Below are 25897 nucleotides of genomic sequence, written 5' to 3' on the forward strand. Positions count from 1 at the left end.
TGGGAAAAATGTAATAGTAGGGGTTAATTTGCCTTTTTTATTGACCTAGAGAGTAAAAATTCGGAAAAAAAAAAGTTTAAGGAGTTTTCTATTTTGGTGCATTAACTTAGGAATTTATAAGATATATACCCTAGGATAAACATCACAAAAAATAAATTGCATCATAAACTTACACTAATAACAAAAATTATACAAGCTAATAAAATTGCAGGAACTTAAAAAAAAAAAAAAAAGGTTAGAACAACAACAAAATATATTGCAGATGAGGTGAAGTTTACTCTCATCTAAGGTGTCTCTCCAGAGAACAGAATAATTATCATGCCCTAGGTTCCAAAATTCCAAAGAAGTGTTTATATAGAGACACAATGTTATTGGATTATTAGGTATTGGATGTTCAAAGTTACAATGTTTAGGGGAAAAGAAAACAGAAGAAAGGATTTTTTTTTTTGAATGTGAAAGATCAAGTGTCACATGATATGATACTAGTTACAAGTATGAATAATTAATAATATATAATTATGTTCAATCATATTTTAAAAATTTTAAATTAAAATTAGGGAAAATTATAGTTAACCTCCTCAAAGTTGTCAGCGATTTGCAATTCCGCCTCTAAAGTTTCAATTTTTGCAATCTACCTCTCTAAAGTTTCAATTTTTTGCAATTCAGGCATTCTGTCAGTCAAAGCCGCTTTGACTGACGGAACAGTGATCATGTGCGACGCACGTGATCACTTTATGCGGTTTAGTGCCCAAAATACCCCCATCAAGTGGTTACACTCTCACTCACTCCCTAACTCGGCTGACCCACGCCCTAACCCAATTGACCCAAGCCCCAACCCTGTTGACCCAGCCCCCAACCCAACCCAACATAGACTTAGTTACTACAACAAATAAACAAAACTGAAATGTGTGAAAAAACCCGAAGCGCGCACGAGGGAGGGGAGGACGTTGTTGACTCACGAGTGAAAGGGACCCGAGAGAGGTAGAACCCACCTCCGACAGCCACTCGACAATCTACCCGACACCCACTCGAGATCAACCCAAAGTTTGGAGCTTTGCGCATTTGTGTACGACGAGGTAAGTTTTTGCCCTTATTTGATTCGTAAATTTACACCGAACTATGTAGTAGCGTTCTAGGGTTTTTCGTAAATTGGGTTTTTCTTGAGGGGGTTTTTAATTTGGTTATCCCAACTTTGTAATGTTGATTTATTGTTAACAAATTTTTGTTTTCTATTGTATATTGATTTATTGCGAAGAGAGAGAGAAATGATGGAGTATACCTAAAGTTCTGGAGCTTCATGTTCACCGCAGAGGCTTTGCTACTGTGAGCGGCCGATGGTTGTAAAAACAGTTCAAACAGAGCACAATTTCGGGAGGAGGTTTGTGGGTTGCGAAAATTATAAGGCATGTTTTATGTTTATGATGAGTGTTGCGAAAATTTGGGCAAGTTCTTCAAACACGTAATTTCATGTTTCTAGTTGTAATTTTCGTAGTGGGTTCTCTAGGGTTTGGGATAAGTATTGATAATTTCTTGTTTGAATTTCTTGTTTATGGTTTTAATTTTCGTTGTTGGTTATGTGTGTTTAAGTTGAGTAGTGATGGTTATGGGTTCTTTGTTGGGTTATTTTAGGGTTTAGTTATTTGTTATAATGTGTTTAGGTGTGATGCTTGTGTAATGGTTGAAAACCAAAATTTGGGCAAGTTCTTTATCCATTTCTTGTTTATGGTTGTAATTTTTGTAGGTTGTTCTTTAGGGTTTAGGGTAAGCATTGATAATTTCTTGTTTGAATTTCTTGTTCATGGTTTTAATTTTCGTTGTTGGTTATGTGTGTTTAAGTTGAGTAGTGATGGTTGTGGGTTATTTGTTGGGTTATTTTAGGGTTTAGTTATTTGTTATAATTTGTTTAAGGTTTAGGGTTTGAACATGAGTGGTTTGAACATGCCATACTTCTCGCGCATGGCTTCTATTGTCAATATATAAGAGCATCCATAAGGTTTATGCATTTTAAAATTTTATGTGTAATGGTTAGGCGTGATGCTTGTGTAATGGTTTAGGGTTTAGGTATTGAATTTTATGTGTAATGGTTTTTCAACTACACTATCATATTCGATAGTGTAGCGGAAAAATAAAAAAAAAATTGATTGTGAAAAAAACTTCACCATTTAGCTATTTTATATGTAATTATAAAAAATGGGTATGTGTAATATTGTATGTGTTTAGATTGGTGATTAATATTTTGTCATTATAAAGTAATATTGTATGTGTTTAGATTGGTGATTAATATTTGTTTACTATTTTATTGATCAACCGAGATTGTGGTTACTTTAAATGGGTTGATCCTGAGCTGTGTGTGAAATGTAAAAGGGTTGGAACTTGGTTCTGGCGAAAGCACCAAAAATTGTTGTTAGAAGCAAAGCGGTGTGAAGACATGGTTCAAGTTGAAGTCAATAAGGTGAAGGTAGAAATGGAGAGAGTAAATCTGTGTTTGAAGGTAGAAATGGATAAAGAAATTGCCCAGTATCAGAAGGAAGTAGAGATTGAGGAGATCAAACTCCATGCAGTTAAGAAGAATTACCAAACAATTCTTGCGTGTTCCTGGGTGATTTGTTTAAGTGTCATTTTCGTTTTGTTGTTTGGATACACTTCAAGTGGTCCGTATGAATGCAAGCTTGGCCGTTTGAAGTTGAACTGAGGTTTATGTAATTTTGAGATAACATTGTGTTTTTTTATGTTTGTGTTATTTTGGGAGCACAATGTGGTATTTTGTAACATAAGTAATTGTGGGAGCACAATGCCGTACGTTTTAGAGCCATGTAATTCTAGAAGCTTATCTGAAATGTAATGTATTTTTTAATGAATTTATTAGTTGTTATGATTGTAATTTCCTGTTTTACGTATACATGAATTGCGTGTATGCCATGCATTTGACCATAAAGTCACTTGGGTATTTTGAGTTTGATTTTTTAGCTTTTAAAAATAACATTTATCATTACAAGCGGTGGACCTTATTAAAAAAATTCTCCTCGGCCTTTATAATTTAAATGGGTGTTATAATGACGATTTACTAGAGAATTATAGTGCACGTGCTTGACAATTCCACTACCGACTTGCAAATTATTGAAAAGGAAAACCTTTAATTCCACAACAGAGTTGAGAATTATGAAAATCTATACCCATTATGAAAGACATGAGATACAAATCAACTTCACCACATCTTAGGTTTGTGGCATAGGTACAAAAACAGCAACCAAAAAAAGCCTTTGATAATTTATCTTAGTTTATCAGTGCACAATTTGGTAACCAAGCAATAATTTTGTAGTCTTTTAAGATATTCTGGTCCATGGGCCAACATAATCACACAAGCAGACACACAGATCTTGTAGGCATATATTATGAAAATTCAATAATACAATCATTTAAAACCACCAAATGCAAAGCCAAGATTGTTATGACTTAGCGTGAGATAGATCATCAACCAACCAAACCACACCAAACCAACCCCAACCTTGTGCATAACCCTACAAATAATCATTTCAAATATGCAAATCTAAAGCTAAAATGACTTAAAACGAGTCCCAATAACACTATAAATCATGCAAACGGAAAAGGAAAACATCGTAAACATAAAATAATCTTCAACAAATAATTAAGCCTACAATACATCCATAATTTCCATAAAAAAATGTCCACATTTCCAACCTACTTCCAACCAAGTAAAAACTATGTACTTCTACATCTTAAACAAAAATAAATCTACAACAAGTAATTACATGCATACAACACATTCACAATTTCCATAAAAAAAATGTCCACATTTCTTCTTTCATCTACTTCCAACCAAGTCAAAACTATGTACCTCCACATATTAAACCAAAAAAATCTGCAGCAAGTAACCAAGTAACACATTCACAATTTTCATACAAAAAATGTCCACATTTCTTCTTTCATCTACTTCCAACCAAGTAAAAACTATGTACCTCCACATATTAAACAAAAAAAATCTGCAGCAAGTAACCAAGCAACACATTCACAATTTCTAGATAAAAAATGTCCACATATTTCCGACCTACTTCCAACAAGGTAAAAACTTATCTGCAACACATTACCAACAACCAACCACATATATTGTTATCCATACACATTACAAATGAAAATTACATATATTGTTATCCATACACATTACCAACTTCAAGAGACACTAACAATTGAACCAAAAAATGAAATATATCAAAACCACAAAAAACACATAAGGCTAATTGTCCATGACTTTATGGCTTCAATTGTGGATTGAGCCGTTTTCTCTTGGCTTCCATAATTTCAATACCCTTTTCTACTGTTGTTGCAATGCGTTTTCCTTTCAACTTTGCGATAGTATCAGACTTTGCTACAGTACTAGCAGCATGAGGAGGTGCACCAGTAATAGGTGCAGCTATACCACCTCTGCCTGCAACACTCATGACTACACCACCTTTGCCTGCACCACTTTTGCATGCAACACTTATGCCTATATGATGTACAAATTTAATTGTACTCGCCAGCGCACAAGTCGTCTGCAATAAAGTGTGTGTGCAAGTGCGAGGTCGAATCCACAAGGAGTTGTGTCGTGAAAACTAATTCTTATCTAAACTAATTCTATTTTAACCTAGTTCCGATTTTTGTAATTGTGTCGTGCAAAATCATAAACTAAACTAAACAATTTTAAAATAAGTAATGGCAAATTACTAAGGTTTCCGAATCCCCTTCGTCAAATCAAACAACATGTCTTGCATTTTATGCATACAATAGTCAATCCAAATACATTGTTCAAAAGTTGTAAACTTGCAAATTAAATCTTTTGATGAATCCATTCGTTAAAAGAATCACAACGAATATTTAATTGAGATCAAATCATCCACTGTATCCGTAGATCACAATGGATATTAGTCTGAATCCAATCATTCGATGTACCCCCAGGCGAAACACAACGAATATTAAATTAAGCATGAGTATAAAACCAACATTTAATCAATTAAACTTAATCAAACTATTGAATTGGCTTTTGAACAACACTTTCATAAAATAGTCTAATTGTATATATAAAACGACAAGAACATGTATGTTTATTAATGACGAGGCTTCATCTTCAACCTTAGGTGAAGAATTAGTCTCTCATGACAAAAGAAATCATAAAGAAACTAAATTACTTCATTAAAATTAAAAACTTACAAAAGAATTCGAGTTCCAAGCTACAAAAACCCAGAAAACATGAAAAACGACCAAAAACGGCGACCTTGGCACGTCTCCCCCCGTTTACAATGGAAAAGAATAATATTTATACGCTAATTTTAGGATTTTAGCACTGCCAGGTTGGCCGAGTGCGCTCGATCGCACTCTAGGTGCGCTCGATCTCACTCGTGCAACATGTATGTTGCTGTGCAGGGCGCGAGTGCGCTTGATCGCACAAAAAGTGCGCTCAGTCAAAATTTGCCTACTCTTATAAAATATGAATTTGTAGATCTTTAAGTTAGCTTTCCAATGACACCAAGATCACCTCAATCTGAGCTATACAACTCAAGATATGGCCTTTTTAGTGGGACTCGTCGAGTGCAAATCATCGCTCGATCCCAATTTGCTACCAATGCTCCATGAAGTGTCTTAAGCCCCAGAATGAGTTGCAACTATCACCTTAAAGCCGCATTTTTCTTTTAACAGCCTGCAAATTACTAAAACTCCAAAACTAACCAAAAAATCAGAAATTAACACAGCTAAGAGCTTAACAAACATAAGTTAAGGGGCCCAAATATACAATATTTGGCACTCATCACTATACCACCTCTACCTGCACCACCTCTGCCTGCAACATCAATGCCTACACCACCTCGAACTGCAAATCCCCTCCCCATTTTAGCCTTTCTAGGTCCACCACCCATAGTTTTCCGTCCAATTCAACCATCTTTAGTTCTAAGCCCTGTACGTGAAGGTTGAGTTGCAGCGGGGACCTCTTCAGTGAGGTCAATATATACAAGAGCCCTGGTAGGTGTACTATGGAAAATACTTCTAATCCTATCAGATGTACGAGTCCTTGATGCAGGACCTCCTGTGACCATTACAGGAATTTCAAGGGCATCTTCTGTACCTTCCACCCTGCCCCATGCTGCAGGTAAGGTAATTCCTGCCCCAGGTTCAAAGGGGGCAAGATCGGTATATTGGTCTTCAACAGGTGGAGGTGTTGCTCCTCTTTCAGCTCCAAATCCAGGGGGAATTGTGTGCTCTCTTTTATCAACAAGTCTGGGGATTACAAATCCACGTGGAGCATGTGTAGGCTGAACTTTCCCCTTACCCTTCTGCAAAAACAACAAATGAATATATATATATATATATAATACAAAATAAATAAGTACTAGATGGTAGCAAAGATGTTATATGCCATATGAGGGTTTAGGTGAATAAATGTACAAAGTAAAGACGGCTATCATATAGTTAAGTACCTTGAGTATGGTAGATGCTTGTGGACCAGTGGTTGACCCAGATGCTGTATTGTTCTTGTTCAAGTCATCTTTATTCTAAACAAGACCATACAAAGTAAGAACAAATTATGAACTAATAAAAATTAGCAAATGCGTTGGGTATGAGAAAACCTATTACTAAAACAACATCATTTCTAAGTACCTTTACTGCATTTGATGACTAGCTAGGACCACCACTGCCACTACTTTTCATCGCCTTAGCTTTCTGCTAACATCAAATGTAACAATTGTCTAGTGACTACATTTGCCTACAAACCCTAAAAAAATGGCAGTACAAGCGCCTAAAAATGTCTACCTTGCCCACAACACGTGCCTTGCTTTTACCAATTGTTCGAGTATTGGACCCAACACTTTGTGACTGCATAAAAAATTGTAAACAAATATTAGCATGTCATACAAAGTTTAAAACAAGCCAGTTAAAACTAGGTTATATATTAAGGACGATTTAATAGGGTTCAATAACACTTACACTTGCTGTAGGGGGTATTAAGCTGACTTCTTGAAGATTGATTAAGTGGACAGCTCCTCTTATTGTGACCCAAACTAGTACACTTCGCACATCTCATCCTTGCTCCAAATTTCCTAATTCGGTTTGGATTTTTGGGGTGGTCCCTACTCTCATTAGGAGCCCTCTTTCTTAACCTCTTTGGTCTCCTGGGGGCCACTCTAATTGTAGGTGGTTCCAAATGATCATGTTTGGTCTTTATCCATTGTTCCTCACTAGATATTGGATAAATTATTGGTGCATATGCCTTCTTGTGCGTCTCGATTGTGTAGCATTCATCAACATAGTCCTCCGGATTCCTACAATCATAGAGTACAACAGCAAATGCATGGGGACACGGGATTCCAGTGATTTCCTATTGCCTACAACCACATCGTCTTCTACGTAGGTCTACCACATACTGTTTGTTACTGGGAGTAGAAACCTCAAACATTCCATCACCAGCATAGGTTGCAATGCAGTCCATTGCGTCCAACCCAATTGCCTCCAACTTTTGCACAATCCTTGGGCACAACCTCCCTGTCAACTTCGCAATCCCTTCCATCTTAGCCTGATATCTCCTCAACAACTTTTTTCTTATCATTTCCAACATTGTCAAAATAGGCTTGTCACGAGCCTTGAGGATGTATGAGTTGAAACACTCACAAACATTGTTCACCAGCAACTCACACCTTGGAGATTCATTAAACCAAGCCTGAGTGTGGCAATCCTAAGTCCCTTAAGAGTATTTTTAGTTGACTCGTAAATTTTTTTTTTTTTAAAAAAAGGGGTTAGCTTAGGTTAACAATGAGAATGGACAAATTAATAATAATAATAATAATAATAATAAGTAAATAAAATAAAAGAGTATATATATATATATATATATATATATATATATATATATATATATATGGGCCGGGAAGCCCTAGGCGCCAAAAAAAAAAAAACCCTAAAGCCTAAGCGTCGCTTGTCTTTTTCTCCTCTTGCCAAACTTATTTATACAAATAAGACAAACCCTAGTACTACGTCTCTCTCTCTCTCTCTCTCTCTCTCTCAGTAATTCACTCACACCAAGTCTAGGCGCAATTTCCTCCTCAACGTGAGTGTCAGCTTGCAGGTATGACCTTGGACTCACAACTTTTCTTCTTCTTACATATAATCATTCAAAAACAAGTGGAGTGAAAGTTATTGTTCATTGTAGCCTTGGTTACCGTGTTGCCTTATAGTGGGAAAGAGGGATTGTTTTTTTTACTCTATATGTGATTCCATTGCCATATCTCACACGTACTTGTCCTTAAAGAAAATAAAGTTACGACTATGTGCCAAACTCACAATTTTTAAAAACCAGTCCTCTTGATTGTCGTTTTAACAAGTTCTCCCATTAATATTATTTTCTTCTTTTTCACTCTAGCCGTAGACCCTCACTGTCATATATACATATACTTTAAAGTACTCATGTATATATATATTTACCTGTTAAACGTACACACCTGCATAAATCACACAAACAGCCTCTTACCACATTAACCACATTAACCACCTAATTTTTCTTTTACCTGTTAAACGTACACACTTTAAACGATATATTCAAGCTAATTTTTTGTTGGGAGCTTTCATTAACTTCATTCATACTCTTCAAAACAAAACAAAAAAAAAAAATCCAACCCAAACTATAATAATCCACGTGCCAAACTATATCGATTCTTCTAAACATAAAAATAATATCATTTAATTAACATCATTCGTCAAGTTGAATTGAAGTGTATAATAATTTAACAAAAGAAACACCAAGTGGGTTGAAGTACTCACATTAACACTAGCATTGCTCTCTGACTGTGCGGACTATGTATTAGGTGGTCCATACAACCTTACGGTTTTGACAGTACCCTGAAACTATGTAACATTTTACAATTACAATATTAAATAGTTGAGATACTATTATAATTGAAATATTGAAATAACATTTCATTGTGATCCAAAAGCAAAATGCACCACAATGAGATAATGTTATAAATAGTTTGCTCACACTAGCATTGCCCTGCGACTGTGGTGTTTGATGTTGAGAAGGCCCATATAATCTGACTGTGTGGACAGTACCCTGAAACTGACCTCTACCTCCATCCCTAGTCCTTGGTCCACCAATATGCACTCCAGTAGGCCCTCCCCTAGTCCTTGGTCTACCCCTTTGCAGTCCAGTAGACCCTTCTGGGGTAGGTTGAAACTGACCTCTGCCTCTACCTCTACCCCTACCCCTACCCTTACCCCTACCCCTAGTACTCCCTCTACCTATAGAAGATGCATCAGTCTCTTGCGAAACCTGCACATATGATGTAAACTTGGTAAATCAAATGTAATGAACTAATTGTCATGAGTAATGACCTGTAAACAGTTTATCACTTACTGTTTTAGCCTCAATGGTTGGCTGGGGAGTTGGGTTCTGACCATGTACAGTTCGACCACTACCATCTTATACCTATGATAATAAACTTGTCAAATATTAACATAATACAATATATTAAAAAAATAAAAATAATAATAATACAAAACATGTAGTAAGTCACCTCATGTTGTCTGGCACTACTGCTTCCTCTATTGTAATTCATAGCCTCTGCTCTGTTCCATGGACATGTTCTACTATTGTGTCCAACCTCTCTGCATTTGCCGCATCTCATCCTCACTCCACCCTTCCTCATACGGTATTGGTTAACCGGCTCTTCTGGACTCATTGTCCTTACTTTTCTCGGCCACCCTGGTTGTATTCTACTTATGGGGGGATCCACGTGGTCGTAGTTAGTCTTCACCCATTGGTCCTCTCCGGGCATTGGATACACAATGTCATCGTAGGCTTTTTTATACATTTCAACACTATACCAATCATCTACATAGTCTTCGGGGTTTGCATTAAAAAACCAAATTGCTGACATTGCATGTGCACATGGGATTCCTGTCATGTCTCACTGTCTACAGCCACAAGTTTTCCTCAACAAATTCACAACATATTATTTATTATTGTGTGTGACTTCGTATAATCCAGCCCTAGCATATGTGTTGTAGCAATGCCCAGCAACCTGTCCAATTTCATCCAATTTGGCAACAACCTTTGGACATAGCCTCCCAGTCATGGTGCGGATGCCATCCTTCTTCGTTTGATATCTCTTCATCAACTTCTTCCTTACGAATTTCAGCATCGATATGATCGGCAGGTCACGCGCATTCAGGATGTAAGCATTGAAGCACTCACAGAGGTTGTTGACAAGTAGATCACACCTCGGGAATGTATTAAACCAAGCTCTGGACTATGAGCTTGGGTCAACATTTGACAAGTAGTTGTATGCATCCTCACTTATATGCTTCAATTCATCAATTTCCTTATGGAATTTAGCTTCAGTGTATGTTGCAGCCGCAGCCCATAACTTGTCTTTCAATGCAAGACCACGATGACCTGCATCTCTGTAGTTCGCATACAAGTGCCTCACACAGAACCGATGGTCACCCCCAGGAAGCACCACATCAAACGCTGGTTGCAGCCCCTACAACCACAATGAGTAATAAACAACACTTTGTTATCTTTTGATGAAAACAATGAAAAACAAAAACAAATGAACCTAATGAACTTATAATATAGTTACCTTTTGACGATCAGAAAAGAATGTCCAACCTTGTGCAGAAGGGGTGCCAAGATCTGAGACCAAAGTCTCAAGAAACCATATCCAACTGTCTTTGATTTCTGCCTCAACAACTGCAAGTGCCACTAGGTACATGTTATTATTGCCATCCCTCGAAATGGCCGACAAAAGCTGTCCCTTATAAGTCCCCTTCAAAAAGCATCCATCCAACCCAATGATAGGCCTACAACCAGCTCAAAAACCTTTCTTCATGGCAGCCAATGAGAAATATAACCTTTGGAAACATGCCGGATGGTCAAGTAAAGGTCTATCAACCTTCATCATGACACAACTGCCCCAATTTGTTTGTCTAACGGTTTCACAATAATCCCAAAGCTTCTTGTATTGCAGCTTGTCTTTGCCATGAAGCATTTCCTTTGCAATTCTTCTAGCCCTATACAATTGCCATTTATTAACACCAACACCCCACTTGTCTTTCACTTCCCCAAGAATTGCCTTCAACGGCATGTTAGGTTGCACTCTAAACTTATCAATAAGTCTATCAGCAATCTATCCAAATTTCACAGTCGAATTCCTATGCTGCCTTGTACAAGTGTGTTTGTCTTGTATAGATCTAATTTCAAATGAATCTTGATCCTTGCATTTACGACCGTAGACTCGATACCTACAACCTGGATCCCTGCATACGACAATACATTTGGCCAGGTAATTTTTTTTAAACCTTATATCCTTACCTTTCCTCAAATTGTTCTCCCTAATTGCTTGTCTAAAGACTTTGATTGAGGGAAACATCTGGCCATTTCTCAACTGTGGATTCGACATGTCAGTTTGTTGAAACTCTGTTCGCCTAGTTACAAATCTGGCAGCAGATGAAATCTCATTCTCCTCATCACTTATAGGAGGGGATACAAGAATGTCACTTCGGGCCATGGTAGAGTTTGCATCATCATCCCCAACCTCATCACCATAGCACTTACCCCTTCCACTCTCTTTTCCAGCTCCCCTTGCATTTGCATTTTGGTTATCATCCTGCGCCACCTCATCACTCTCATCCTCCTCATCATTATCCTCATCCCCATCATCACTCTCATTACCCTCCTCATCACCCTTCTCATTACCCTCTCCATCACCCTCCTCATTACCCTCAACACCACGCTCCTCAACATTTCCCCCTGCCATGGATGGCCCAGGAAGGTTGTTATCTTAATCAAACAAGTCTGGTTCGAAAACTTCTTCCCAATAAGGATCATCTCGATCAATCCTACTATTTTCACCATGTTCACCATCATTATCATCATTGTCGTTTTCATATTCATCATCATTAACTGCAGGCTCATCAAATGACACAAGATACAACTCAATAACTGGTACCCCTTTATGTGCAGCAACCATTTCCAAGACATTATGATTTGATGAAATTAATTTCAAACCACCTTGAAAACTACAACCTGGCTCTAAGTAATACACCAAATCCCCTAACTTGCCATATATTTTTTACTATACCCTCAATCTCAAAAAATGACAACTTATCCTCGTCATACGTCTCATCATGCACATCTACGTCACCCCCCACATATGTGCACGTAAACCCCCTATTAATCTTACCACTGTAATGCACCTCAAACACAAGCTCTCGTATAGTCATCCTACACAATAAAAGAATTAAAGAAAATTAATAACTCAATAAAATATAACATAATATATATATATATATATATATATATATATATATATATATATATATATATATTGTCTCGAGCTTAAGTAAATATCAACTAGTATTAAGTACGGCGTTAACCTTGGTTTCAATTAATTAAAGTCACTTTACAGGAAAAATAAAAATAATAATTAAAGTTAAATTGTACAAGACATTCAATATAAAGTAAAGGAACATCCCAGAAACAAATCTAGACAATATATGGTCATTAATTATGTACACCCAATTATAAAGGCACATGCAACTTTATATGATCATATGAGTATTTGATATGACATTATTTTATACGGCGTTATTTCATAGGGACCACAAAACCGTATACACTCGAGCCATAGGTATTCCAACTTATTTTGTCATTGACCACTGCATAAATGTGGGACCACAGAAAAAGGGAAAAACATACAAGTAAAAAAACAAGTTATAAATTTGATGGTTCTAGAATTGAATACACCCTACCCGAATTTTATGGTTTTTTATTACTGTGCCTATATACAAAAACCAAGCATGTAGTTTCAATTCAAATGTGTGAGGGTTTGGTGGCATTCACATGTGCTTTGGTTTTGCGTCTTTGCTTATTCAAAAGGGAGGAGAAGAAGAAAAAAAAAAAAAAATAGAGATACATTATTACCAGTTAATACAAAGTAATGCTACATCCACGTCACCCATTGCGGATGGATTTCATAAATAGTGATGGGATGTAGGGTTACTCCACACTATAAAATAAATTAATTATCGTGATTTTATATGTGCGATAAAAAAAAATAAAGAGTACAAATTAATTACGTGCAATACATATTTTTGTCAAGATAACTTTTTTATGTTACGAAATGACCACACAATTTTGTTTCACAAAGTGGAAGGTTGATTATCGCTTTCTAAAGTTTGGTAGTGCTTTTATAAACAATGTGTAAGTTGGGGGGAGGGCGGGCCAAGAATAATTTTCCCTTCTCGTGCCAAAATATATACAACTGCTAAGGTTCTTTGTTAATGTCTACTTTCTATTAGAGTTCATTTAAGATTTTGCAAGCCAAATATGTGTTCTTAAATAAATAAATTTAAATTTAAATTTGTTGCAAGTTCCTCATTTGGGAGTGCATTTTAAATAAAATGCCGGTTCGTCCGTAGGTTGAAAGAAGCAGGGTGGGTGCGCTGCATTTGGACAATTTCATTTTTTTTTTTTGTTAATTTTCAGTTAGCTCATGGGGACCACAGAGTTTGTTCACATTTTTCTTTCTTTTTCCTTTACAGCAGACAACAAAGGACCACATATGGCATGCATGACATGCATTACACAAGGGGACCACAGAAAAAAAGGGAAGGCAGAATGCCCCCAAACAAATCATACAACCAACCCATCCGCCAATAAGCAGACAATAAACTCATCATCAACCAATAACTTCAAATATTATATTATACAGAAAAAAACAACGGGTCTGCAGACAAGGAAAAAAATATACAAACAACAAACAAATACACAAAAACATAGAGACCCATATCACTTTCGGACACTATAAAGTCAATCTTTCTTCACATTAAATCAGACCATCAATACATTTGCAAAACGCCCAAAATCATTCTCCACAAACCCAAAAACAAAATAGGAACAACTCAATGGGTTACCTTCAGTGACCGATTGGGCTGTTTGGAGGAAAAGATTTGTGGCTTCTTCGGTTTTGCAGGACGACGGCGTGACGAGGGGACGAGGGAACGATCGGAGTTGAGGGGGACGAACGACACGACCTGCTGGGTTTTTGGTTTTGCAGGACCACGGCGTGACAACGGCAAGATCCGATTGGGCTGTTTGGATGGAATGATTTCTGGGTTTTTGGGTTTTGCAGGACGACGGCGTGACGACGGGACGATGGACGCTCGGCGTGAGGGGCTGGATCACCGGAGCTGTGGGCGTGGAGAAGCGAATCGGCCATGGCATGCGTGAGGGGGAGGGGGGGAGATGTCTGCGTGGGACTGATCAAGAAGGCCAAATGGGTTATATTAACCCTAAGCAAAATGGCGCCGTTTTGCTCCCCCTTATATATATATATATATATATATATATATATATATATATATATATATATATATATATATATATATATATATAAGGGCATTTTTGTAACTTAACCGTAGCCAAACGATGTCGTTTTGTAGTTTCCGTCCAGACTGACGGTGTTGACTAACGGAGTGGCCAAAATGCGACAGTTTGGTAGTTTAGGGGACTAAATCGAAAACAGCTGGTAGTTTGGGGGGCTTTTTTATATTTTTTCCTATTATAAACTCTCATGTCCAACAGGACCAACACAAAGACATACCCTTTTAGGGCAATCAATCCTTCGCGATGAGACTGCAATGGGAGAGATGGCGGAATAGGATTTCGACGGTGGCAGTGAGTGGGTGATAGAGTTGAGAGGGTGAGCTAGTAATAAGGAATTTATATTTTTTTAGTAGTTTAAAGAGAACATTGATACAATTGGTAGTTTGAGGAACATTAACAATGTGATAATAGTTTAAGGAGATTACGTAAAATTTAGGTAAACTAGAGACCTACGTCCACCATTGTTAAAGGCTGAACGCAATTAAAATTAAATTAGATGTTATTTATAAAGAAATTAGGATGCGATAAAATTGGCAACATATACCAAATAAAATTAGAAATTGATGACAGAATTTCTTTTAATAAATAAATAAATCACTGGTTAATATGAAAATTATTCTACATCTTCCCCCTCCGTGTGATCCTTTTGTATTACTTTCCCTGTCATGGCATGCTGCTGTCTGCTCAATTTCAACGGATCTCACTGAGCGAAGCCAAAGTCGAAGACGCATCTCCGTTGCCCATCACCGCCTGGTAATCTCCTCCCTACTACTTCTCCTCTCTCCTTTTTCTTCCCCTCAAACCAAACCTCCAACAATCATGTCTTAATAAGAAAAGTCCCTCCATTTGCCTATGAGGAGGCTCTGTAAACATTTATGTGCTGTTAGAGTCAGAGCTAGAGCCCCTCCTTTCTATTTCTCATTCTGTAGCTTTAAAATAAACCCACGCATTGAACCCACACGTCGTGTTCCAAACTTTATTGTCTCTGCGTCATTACTACTGGCAGTGAAGTTGAAGGCTTCTTAAAAGCCCATGCACTTTGTCCAACTTGCCTACCTATTCCCTTTCTCTATTCACCATGGCAGTTCATGTAGTCAATAGGCTAGAGAAGTTGCATAGGGTTTTTCTTTCAAGTGGTATGGACAATGGATTTAAATATCATTCAGTAAATCTGAAGGTGTTTCTTTTCCTGTTCATCAGGAGGTTTCTGAATTAAAAAAAAAAAAAAAAAAAAAAAAAAAAAAAAAAGCACCTTTTAAATCGGTCTTTGTTGGGAAAATGGTTGTGGTGTTATTAAGGAGAGAGAGAGAGAGATTATTTGTGAAGGCAAACTGTTGGGTTGAAATATGGGGAAGAGTTGGGCCAGTGGATGACAGTTGCAATCAGGGGTCTCATGGGCTGATGGATATCATTAGAAGTGGTTGGAAGGGCTTTTAGGTTTTTATAGGGTGAGAGAGAGAGAGAGAGAGAGAGATTATTTATGAAGGCAAACTGTTGGGTTGAAACATGGGAAAGAGTTGGGCCAGTGTATGACAGTTGCAATCAGGGTCACATGGGTTGATGGATATCATTAGAAGTGGATGGAAGGGCTTTTAGGTTTTTATAGGGTAAGAGAGAGAGAGAGAGAGAGAGAGAGAGAGGGATTATTTGTGAAGGCAAACACCAAACTGTTGGGTTGTAATATGGGGAAGAGTTAGGCCAGTGGATGATAGTTGCAATCAGGGGTCACATGGGCTGATGAGAGAGAGAGAGAGAGTCAGAGAGATATTATTTGTGAAGGCAAACTGTTGGGTTGAAATATGGGGAAGAGTTGGGCCAGTGGATGACAGTTGCAATCAGGGGTCACATGGGCTGATGGATGTCATTAGAAGTGGTTGGAAGGGCTTTTAGGTTTTTATAGGAGATTATTTGTGAAGGCAAACTGTTGGGTTGAAATATAGGGAAGAGTTGGGCCAGTGGATGGCAGTTGCAATCAGGGGTCACATGGGCTGATGGATGTCATTAGAAGTGGTTGGAAGGGCTTTTAGGTTTTTATAGGGTAAGATGTTGTTGGACATTAAATGCAGATTTGATTTTGGCATGATTTTGGGTGGGGGATGTGTTCTCTAAAATATTGTTTCTTGATTTGTTTCTGATAGTAGTTGACAAGCATGTGACAGTGGCTTTTGTTTTGTTTGGGGAAAACAGGTGGGAGTTTCTCTGGTGCCCAAGATTTGTGATGGTAGTGCGGACTTGGATTAGAGGTAGTGGCTTCCTTTTTCTTTCTTTCTTTTGAATCTGTCGTATTAAACGAAGAATTGTGTTGCCATGGACAAGTATCCACTACTGAACTTGCTTTCATTGTTTTGCACTGCAGCTATAATTTAAATTTCAACAGTTAAGAACCTTATTAAATGAAAAAAAGATTATTATGGATTGATGTTGTATGTGTGAGGATTAGGGACAGTCAGTTGATCTTCTACTGCTTCACTTTGTTGTTGATGTTTGGTGTTCATTTGGATTTACATGCCCAAATGGTTTATCAAACAAAGGAAGAGAAACCCATCCATTACAAGTCCTGAAATGATATATATATATATATATATATATATATATATATATATATATATATATATATAAACTGTACTCCCCTTAATCCATTTCCTTGCATCATAGGAATTGATGATATCTAGATGAACTGCACATCTACCACAACCCTATCTTCTACATGCTAGATACGGTAATATTACCCAAGATTTGGGGGGACCTGCTCTGCTTGACAATCAGATCCCATCTTGTGTTCTGAAGATGTTATATAGAATTTGTATTAAATCCCGTAAGTCCTTGTTTGTTATCGCCACAAATTTTCTTTGGTCCATATCGGTCATCCCAAAATCCAGAAACATGTATAATTCACTCGAATGGTTGCATTTGTTGGACATTGTTTAGATGAAATTTATCTCATGTGCTCATAATAAAGAAATGCGGAGAATATACGATTATAGACCATTCACTCCAATTCCTTGTGTCATGAAGCTACGTCGTGCGGGAATTAAGGTTAATTGGCATATGGCGGACACCTTCTTGGATGTGGAATTCAAAAATGGTGTGATTGAGATGCGGCAGATGCCCAATATAATTCTCGACGACTCAATGTGCTCATTGCTAGTGAACTGCGTGGCATTCGAGCAGTCGTGCAACATTTCCAAATACTTTTCGATTTACGCTATGTTGTTGGACTGCCTTGCCAACACTGCTAGGGACGTCGACTACCTTTGTGACCGTTGCATCATTGACAATTTCTTTGGGACTGACGCCGAGGCTGCACAATTCATCAATAACTTGGGCAAGGACTTGACCATATATAAAGATCATGGTGAAGAGAGAATGTGTGTGTGAATTGGAACCTTATGTTCTGTGGAACTGTGGAAGAAGGTGGAAATGACAAAGTAAACGACGGAGACGGGAGAGGGGACCAAGTAAAAGAAAGTTCAGGCGGAGAGAGTTTGACTTTTCCATTGAAATTTGTCTCTACGTGTCCAGAGAAAATTCCAAGAATCGAGTGGAGAGACTTTGAAGGAGGAAATTTTCGCAATGCAAAAATGAGAAGACCCAGTCCGCGCCACCGCCAATGGTGGTTTGGGGGTGGTTTTGGCACCCCCATGGCTCCACTAGGGGTGATTTTGGCCACCCCTTTGGTGGCTCGGCCACCCCCATCCGGCCAAATGGGGGTGGCCTAGCCAAAGGCCACCCCCAACCCAATTTTTTTTTTTTTCTTTTTCTCTTTTTTTTTTTTTGAAAATTATATATTTTTAATTTAAAAAAAATAATAAAAAATTTAATTAGGTGGCCACATCATCATTGATGACGTGGCCACTTATACCAAGTGTCGAATTTTAATTGGTCCACGTGTCAGTAACATGAACTCTCGTTAAGTCAACTAACGGTCAATGGATGGAAGGACTAATTTGGTCTTTATCAAAACTACAAGTATCTCATGTGATACAAATCAAAATCTAGGGAGAAAAAAAATAAAATGTCCAAACCCTAAGGAGTTTTTAGTATGTAACCCTTCTTTTAATTAGGTCACCTTCTTCAGTCTTCCGCCTTCCCTATTCCTTCATTTTTTTCTTTTTAATAGGGAATTATAAGAAGAAGAAAAATGCGACATAATTATCTTAAGAATAGTTTGGAATGAGTCAAAGGCGACAGAGTCTTCCGTCCTCCCTACTCCACCAAAAATATATATTCTAAAGCTTCTGAAAGTAAGTGCACATGAATGAGTAATGATGGAATGCACGCCTGGCGTGCATCAACAGTGATGCACGCCAGGCACAAAATTTTTTTTTTTAATTATTTTATTATTATTTAATTATTTTTTAAAAAAAAAAAAAAATTTTTGCACTGGCGTGCGTGGGCGTGCCACGCACGCCGCGTGCTTTGTATCATTACTCGCACATGAATAGTTGCAAGCTACTCAAGCAAAGACGGCCAAAAGAAAAGGCAAATCCACTCCAACTAGATTTAAGGGTGGCTCGTTGGCAGCCACTTTTACTTTTATAAAAAAAATTAATTTTTTACTTTTTTAATTTTATATATTTATTTTTTAAAAAATATTAATTTTTTTGGGGTAATTACCTTCTTCCCCCCCATGAACTATAACAAATTTTCACTTTACCCCCATAAACTACCAACCCTACTGCTCGATCCCCATGAACTACATTTTGTGCCAAAAACCCCGCTTCTGTCAGTCAAAAGCATCAACTTAGACGGTCAAAGTGACAATGCGTTGTAGTTCATGGAGGTATAGTGATAATGAATTATAGTTCATGGGGGCAAAGTGACAATGAATTGTAGTTCATGGGGCCAAAGTGATGGGTAGATTTTTTGAGTTAACGCCTTTGACTGATGGAAAGTGCCTTTGATTGACGGAATGAGATTTTTGGACACAAAATAGTAGTTCATGAGGTCGAGCAGTAGGGTTGATAGTTCATGGGGACAAAGTGAAAATGTGTTATAGTTTATAGGGGGAAAATGTAATTACTCTAATTTTTTTTATTAAGAGTACAAGTGTCGGCATTTTATTGGTACTGACGTGGTAAACTAACAAAATATGTTAAGTATTTTTATGAAATTTGATTGTAAAAACTAAATTGTTATTTTGGCCTACTCGGATTATCTTTGAATTTTTTTTTTTTTAATACCGCAGTGAGTGATTTGTAATTTAGACGAACCAGATAGACTAATTTTCTATTTATCCCAAAAATTTATATCAAAATATTTTTACTTTTTTCACTTTTATATCACATTATTTATTTATTTTATATAACATTATTTATTTTTTATTATTATTTAAATAAAAAATATTATAAAACAAATTTTTTTAATTTTTTATTATAAAAAAATTAAAAACATTATATCACATCAATTTGGGAAAGTAATAAAGGCATGGGTCGTAAATAAGGACCTTTTCAGCACGTCGATTTGAGAAGTTGGCATTTTGCTTATGGGCTTTTGACGTGGGTACAAAAGACAAAAAATGCTCAAACAAATTTCTAAACTCTAATTCTACACATGAAGGTTAAAATGATAATTTCACCCTCAAACAAAATGTTACAATTCTCGTGGAATAACTTCTTTTGTATATAGCTTTGAGCTTTTATTTAAGGACAAGATATATAGCTTGAATTAATTAACTTTTTTTTTTTTAAGAAAAAAGCGACAACTAGAATTTTCTTAAAAACTGTTAGGAATGAGTCAAAGGCGACAGAGTCTTGGGTTGGGCCTACTCCTCCAATTGCCTCAAAACTTCTTACCCTTTCAAAGCCGTGTAGGCTTGGCAATTCTAGGCAAGAGAATTTGTGAATCTTTTGTTTTCTTCTTTAAGACAATTCAATGCATTACAAATAAAACATTTTTGTTTTAATTGTCTCACTAAAAGGCTAACATCTAAAATACCACATGTTGCAATTCTAGGCAAGAAAATTTGTGAACCTTTTGTTTTCTTCATTAAGACAATTAAATATATTACAATTGTCTCACATTAAGATATAAACATAAAGTAAGAGAAGATGAAAAGAAAATTAGATAAAGAGAGAGAAAAAGAGAATTTGAAAACCTTTTGTTTTCTTCATTTAGACAATTCAATACATTACAAATAAAATCCATACATTTTAATTGTCTCATTAAAAGGCTAACATCTAAAATGCCACATGTCGCAATTCTAGGTACTTTCTAATAGGACTGGTTGAGGACACGTGTCGCAATTCTATGTATTCTCTAAGCCAAAACTCGGCTTTTATATATATAAAACCCTTATGTTTTAATTGTCTCACTAAAAGGCTAACATCTAAAACGCCACGTGTTGCAATTCTAGACAAGAGAATTTGTGAACATTTTGTGAGAGAATTAGATAAAGAGAATTCTAGGCAAGAAAATTAGATAAAGAGAGGGTGAGAGAATTTTAAAACCTTTTGTTTTCTTCGTTTAGACAATTCAAGGCAAGAGAATTCTAGGCAAGAAAATTAGATAAAGAGAGGAAGAGAGAATTTGAAAACCTTTTGTTTTCTTCATTTAGACAATTCAATACATTACAAATAAAATCCATACATTTTAATTGTCTCATTAAAAGGCTAACATCTAAAATGCCACATGTCGCAATTCTAGGTACTTTCTAATAGGACTGGTTGAGGACACGTGTCGCAATTCTATGTATTCTCTAAGCCAAAACTCGGCTTTTATATATATAAAACCCTTATGTTTTAATTGTCTCACTAAAAGGCTAATATCTAAAACGCCACGTGTTGCAATTCTAGACAAGAGAATTTGTGAACATTTTGTGAGAGAATTAGATAAAGAGAATTCTAGGCAAGAAAATTAGATAAAGAGAGGGTGAGAGAATTTTAAAACCTTTTGTTTTCTTCATTTAGACAATTCAAGGCAAGAAAATTAGATAAAGAGAGGAAGAGAGAATTTTAAAACCTTTTGTTTTCTTCATTTGGATAATTCAATGCATTACAAATAAAACCCTTATGTTTTAATTGTTTCACTAAAAGGCTAACATCTAAAACGCCACGTGTTGCAATTCTAGGCAAGAAAATTTGTGAACTTTTTGTTTTCTTCATTAAGACAATTAAATACAATTGTCTCACATTGAGATATAAACATAAAGTAAGAGAAGCTGAAAAAAAAAAAATTAAATAAAGAGAGAGAAAGGGAGAACTTGAAAACCTTTTGTTTTCTCCATTTAGACAATTCAGTACATTACAAATAAAACATCTATGTTTTAATTGTCTCATTAAAAGGCTAACATCTAAAACGCCACGTGTCACGATTCTATCCATTCTCTAAGCCAAAACTCGGCTTATATATATATATATATATAAAATTTGTTATTATGTAATCAAATGATTTAATGATCAATTGATCATGTGATATAATCATATAAATTATAGTGATAATATATTAATACTCAAATTGTGATTTAATTATCTAAATTTTTTTTTTGTAATTTAATGATCAAGTAATTATGTTATATGCATAAATATTATTATAATTATAATTATAAAAATATATTATATAAAAAGGCGCTTAGCGGTTACAGTTAGTAAACCCAATAACCTCTAACCACTAACCGCTAGGCGACTATAGCGGTTAATGCGGTTAACGGTTAACGGACGGTTTTTAACCGCTTCCATTGACACCCCTAAACAAAATGTTACAATTCTCGTGGAATTGCTTCTTTTGTAAATAGCTTTGAGCTTTTATTTAAGGACAAGATATATAGCTTGAATTATAATTAAAAAAAAAAAAAAAAAAAAAAGCGACAGCTAGAATTTTCTTAAGAACTGTCAAAGGCGACAAAGTCTTGGGTTGGGCCTACTCCTCCAATTGCCTCAAAACTTCTTAAGCTTTCAAAGCCGTGTAGGCTTTGGCTCTGAATTTTCTTTGCTTGAGCTGCTTTATATGTGAGGGTGACCGGTCTCAATTGGTACGCCATTAACTAAGTTTTGCAACTCGATCTGTAGTGAGAAAGCAGCATCAAACAGAAGAGGTATTTGTACTTGATTTTGTTTATAGTTATTCTTTTTATTCTACAGCTCTATTTCCTTTAATCTTCCTTGCGCTTCTTTGCTTGTTTTCTGGGATTTATTATTCTCACATACATGATACATACACACACGGGTGACATGGCCATGTAATTTTGTTAAAAGAGAGATATAATAATTAAGCAAAAGAGAGGTATACTTACTATTAATTAAAGATGTGGATAGAGATGCATGGCTAATAGGATACAAATCTAATCTTTCACTGTTTTTTTTTTTTTGTTTTTTTTTAATACTATTAATAGAGAAATGATAGCAGTACGTACTCACATGTTCTTCCCCTCAAACCCGGGGCCCACATAAAACCTCCATTTAACACAGCGCCACTCCCCTGCCAGCTTCAGCTTCACACCCAAGACCAAAATCCACGAAGAAAAGAGCCTGAAACGCGCCGAGTACTCCACGATGGAAATTGTGGAAGGAGAAGCTACTCACGTCGTCGATATTCCGGGAGTCAACGAGGGCCTCCTAGCCAAGATTAGAGACAGGTGCTCCAACTGTGACACATCAACATTGCCTCCTGAAACAAGAACCAATGAAAAGCGTTGCATCTTCAGGCTTCCTACGAGGCTCCAGAACATAAACGGTAAGTCGATCGAGCCCCAGGTGGTCGCCCTCGGACCCTACCACCACGGCAAGCCTCGGCTCCAGATGATGGAGGAGCTCAAGTGGCGGTGGTTCACCTACTTAATGGAGAGTATAAATGGAAAATTAGAGGAGTGCTTGATAGAATTAGGTCTACTTGAAAAGGAAGTGAGGGAGTGTTATTCCGAATCCGAAACCATCAACCTCAGTAGCGATGAGCTCCTTCAAATGATGCTCGTTGATGGTTGTTTTATATTAATGTTGTTTATCAGGACTTTTATACAAATAGCTTATCCTTATCGAGATCTAGATCTAGCTGAAGCTATAGATCTAGATCTAGATGTAGCTAAAACTCTACCTCCACGTCTAGCTGACGATCTACAGCTAGATCTAGATGTAGCTACAATGTTCCTGGTCGACATCCCTATCTTCAGGCTAGATATGGTAATATTACCCAAGATATACAGGGACTTGCTCCTGCTTGAGAATCAAATCCCGTCTTGTGTTCTGAAGACGTTATATAGAATTTGCTGTAATATTAGCTCCAATAAGTACTCATTGTCCTATATGGCCATGACTTTTCTTTGCTCCACATCGGTCATTCCAAACTCTAGAAATATGCCTGGTTCGCTCGAATGGTTGCATTTGCTTGACCTTGTTCGGTTGATATTTATCTCACGTCGTTCTACTAAAGTAATCTCGGGAACACACATCAGACCATTCAATCCAATTCCCTGTGTCACGAAGCTATGTCGTGCCGGGATTAAGGTCAATCGGTATATAGCAGACACCTTTTTGGATGTGAAATTCAAGAACGGTGTGATTAAGATGCCCGATATAATTCTCGACGACTCAATGTGCTCGTTGCTAGTGAACTGTGTGGCATTCGAGCAGTCGTACAACATTTCCAAATACTTTTCGAATTATGTTACGTTGTTGGATTGCCTTGTCAACACTACTAGGGATGTTGACTATCTTTGTAACTGTCGAGTCATTGACAATTTCTTTGGGACTGACGCCGAGGCCACACAATTCATCAATAACTTGGGCAAGGACTTGACCATTATTTATAAAGATCGTGGTGACAATGATGACTTTTTTTTGTTGGACGTTTTTGGAGATGTAAACGAGTATTATCGGAAAAGGTTGAGTTGGGGTAATTGGCAGTGGACGAGCAATTGGCAGTGGACGAGCTTCAAGCGTGAGTATTTTGGAAGGCCATGGTTGTTGATTCCGGCATTGGTTGGGTTTGTGATCTTGGTGCTTACATTTTTGCAAACCCACTACACCATTTGTGATCATGTGCATCCTAAAAACTAAACCCCTCTCCTCCTCCTCCATCCTCCATCTTCCAGACAATAAACATTGTTTGATAACAGTTTTAAGTGTGTGAAGCTTTCTTGTTTGTTGTTTATCTTTTGAGCTCTTGTAAACTTGAAGTGAAAGTGACTTTGCCTTGAGTAAGCTCTGTGCTTGCAAGGCAAACGTTTTATGTATACCGTTGACATGTTCCGTGTGTGGATGCATATTTGAGCTTTTAATTTCTCAATGATAGCTTTGTTATTTCTAAATGGCATATTCCTTTTTCACATATGGCATTATCAATTTATTATTGATTTTTTTTTTTCCTTTTTAATGTTGTTTAATGAAGATTTCATATCAGCATAGTGAAATGATGATGAGATTGGATTCTATTATTACTCTATTACAAAATATCAATAGAAGGGGAAGAAGGCCTAAACTATCGTACAAAAATAAGTACCAAATCAAAATCATTTTTCCATTATTTTGTGAATGAGTTACAAAGGACTAAGAGGAATGCAATTCATATAATATGGAAACTATTTCTTTCATTATAACTATTCACAATTACTTTTTTTTTTCTTTTTTTTTCTTTTTTCATCTTGACATCATGACATTTCTAATAGAGCCCAAAACATTAGGAAAAGACTAAGATTTATAAGTGGTCATTTTTGCGATTCTGGTGATTGAATCCCTTTATCTTAGAAACTCATCGTCTGTCAAATTCCATTCTTCATTGGTCGTTTGATAAAATTCATTGCAACGTCAACAAACTTTCAACAAACTTGCGCATAATCTTATTAGATGGGCTGCCTCCATGAATCAAAGTGAAAGCATTCTTATTACTGAGTTGCCTTCAATTACTGTCGTTCCTATTAGTGATGAAATCCTTCTAATAGGGCTTGGTGTTCATGATCACCGCCAAAGTTGGTAAGTCGGAAATACCACTGACCTTTCTCGACTGAGTGAGATTTTTGATATTCACCGCCACCACCCCACCAAGTCGGTGGCGGTAGTGGGCAGTAGGTGGAATACGGGTTGGGCTTTTATTCGAGTTTATAGTTCTAAAAACTTTTTTCGACTGAATGGGTTTTGAACCTTTTTGGGCTCAATTTGAATTTTTGAGGCTTTTAAAAAACTAATAGAATAGTTTAATGCAACAACAAAATTTTACATAAGAAAACTAGTCCGCCAAACACAAAATTTTCGTCAAACACAAAATCTAATAATTAATTTTTATGAAAATTATAAAAGTGTCACAAAAAAAAAATTTAAAAAACATCAACTCAAAAGAAACTACCAGAATAACATCATTCTATCAACTATTGTGCCACATAGCTAATAGGAGAAACATCACAAAAAATAAATAATATTGCGGCATAATAAACTTACACTAACAACAAAAATTATACAAGCTAATCAAATTACACAAAAAAAAAAAAAAACAATAAAAAAACAATAAAATGTCAAAACAACAACAAAATACATTGCAGATGAG

General features: G+C 36.5%; 1 protein-coding gene and 1 pseudogene across 1 annotated transcript; one reads left to right on the forward strand and one right to left on the reverse strand.

Moving 5' to 3' along the window:
* Positions 1 to 5924: 5924 nt before the first annotated feature.
* On the reverse strand, positions 5925 to 12011 carry LOC148584362 (uncharacterized; annotated as a pseudogene).
* A 10672-nt stretch (positions 12012 to 22683) lies between these two features.
* Positions 22684 to 24637, forward strand: LOC132185429 (UPF0481 protein At3g47200-like). Its single transcript, XM_059599203.2, has one exon. It carries the CDS (start codon positions 22918 to 22920, stop codon positions 24415 to 24417), a length of 1500 nt encoding a protein of 499 aa, XP_059455186.2. The 5' UTR covers positions 22684 to 22917; the 3' UTR covers positions 24418 to 24637.
* The last annotated feature ends 1260 nt before the right edge of the window (positions 24638 to 25897 follow it).

This window comes from Corylus avellana, chromosome 7 (genome assembly GCF_965113065.1).
Source record: "Corylus avellana chromosome 7, dhCorAvel1.hap1.2, whole genome shotgun sequence".
Classification (NCBI taxonomy): Eukaryota; Viridiplantae; Streptophyta; class Magnoliopsida; order Fagales; family Betulaceae; genus Corylus; species Corylus avellana.

Bases quoted from the DNA above. Each gene is read 5' to 3' on its own strand.
- LOC132185429 (XM_059599203.2), top strand. From the start codon at position 22,918: ATGGAAATTGTGGAAGGAGAAGCTACTCACGTCGTCGATATTCCGGGA.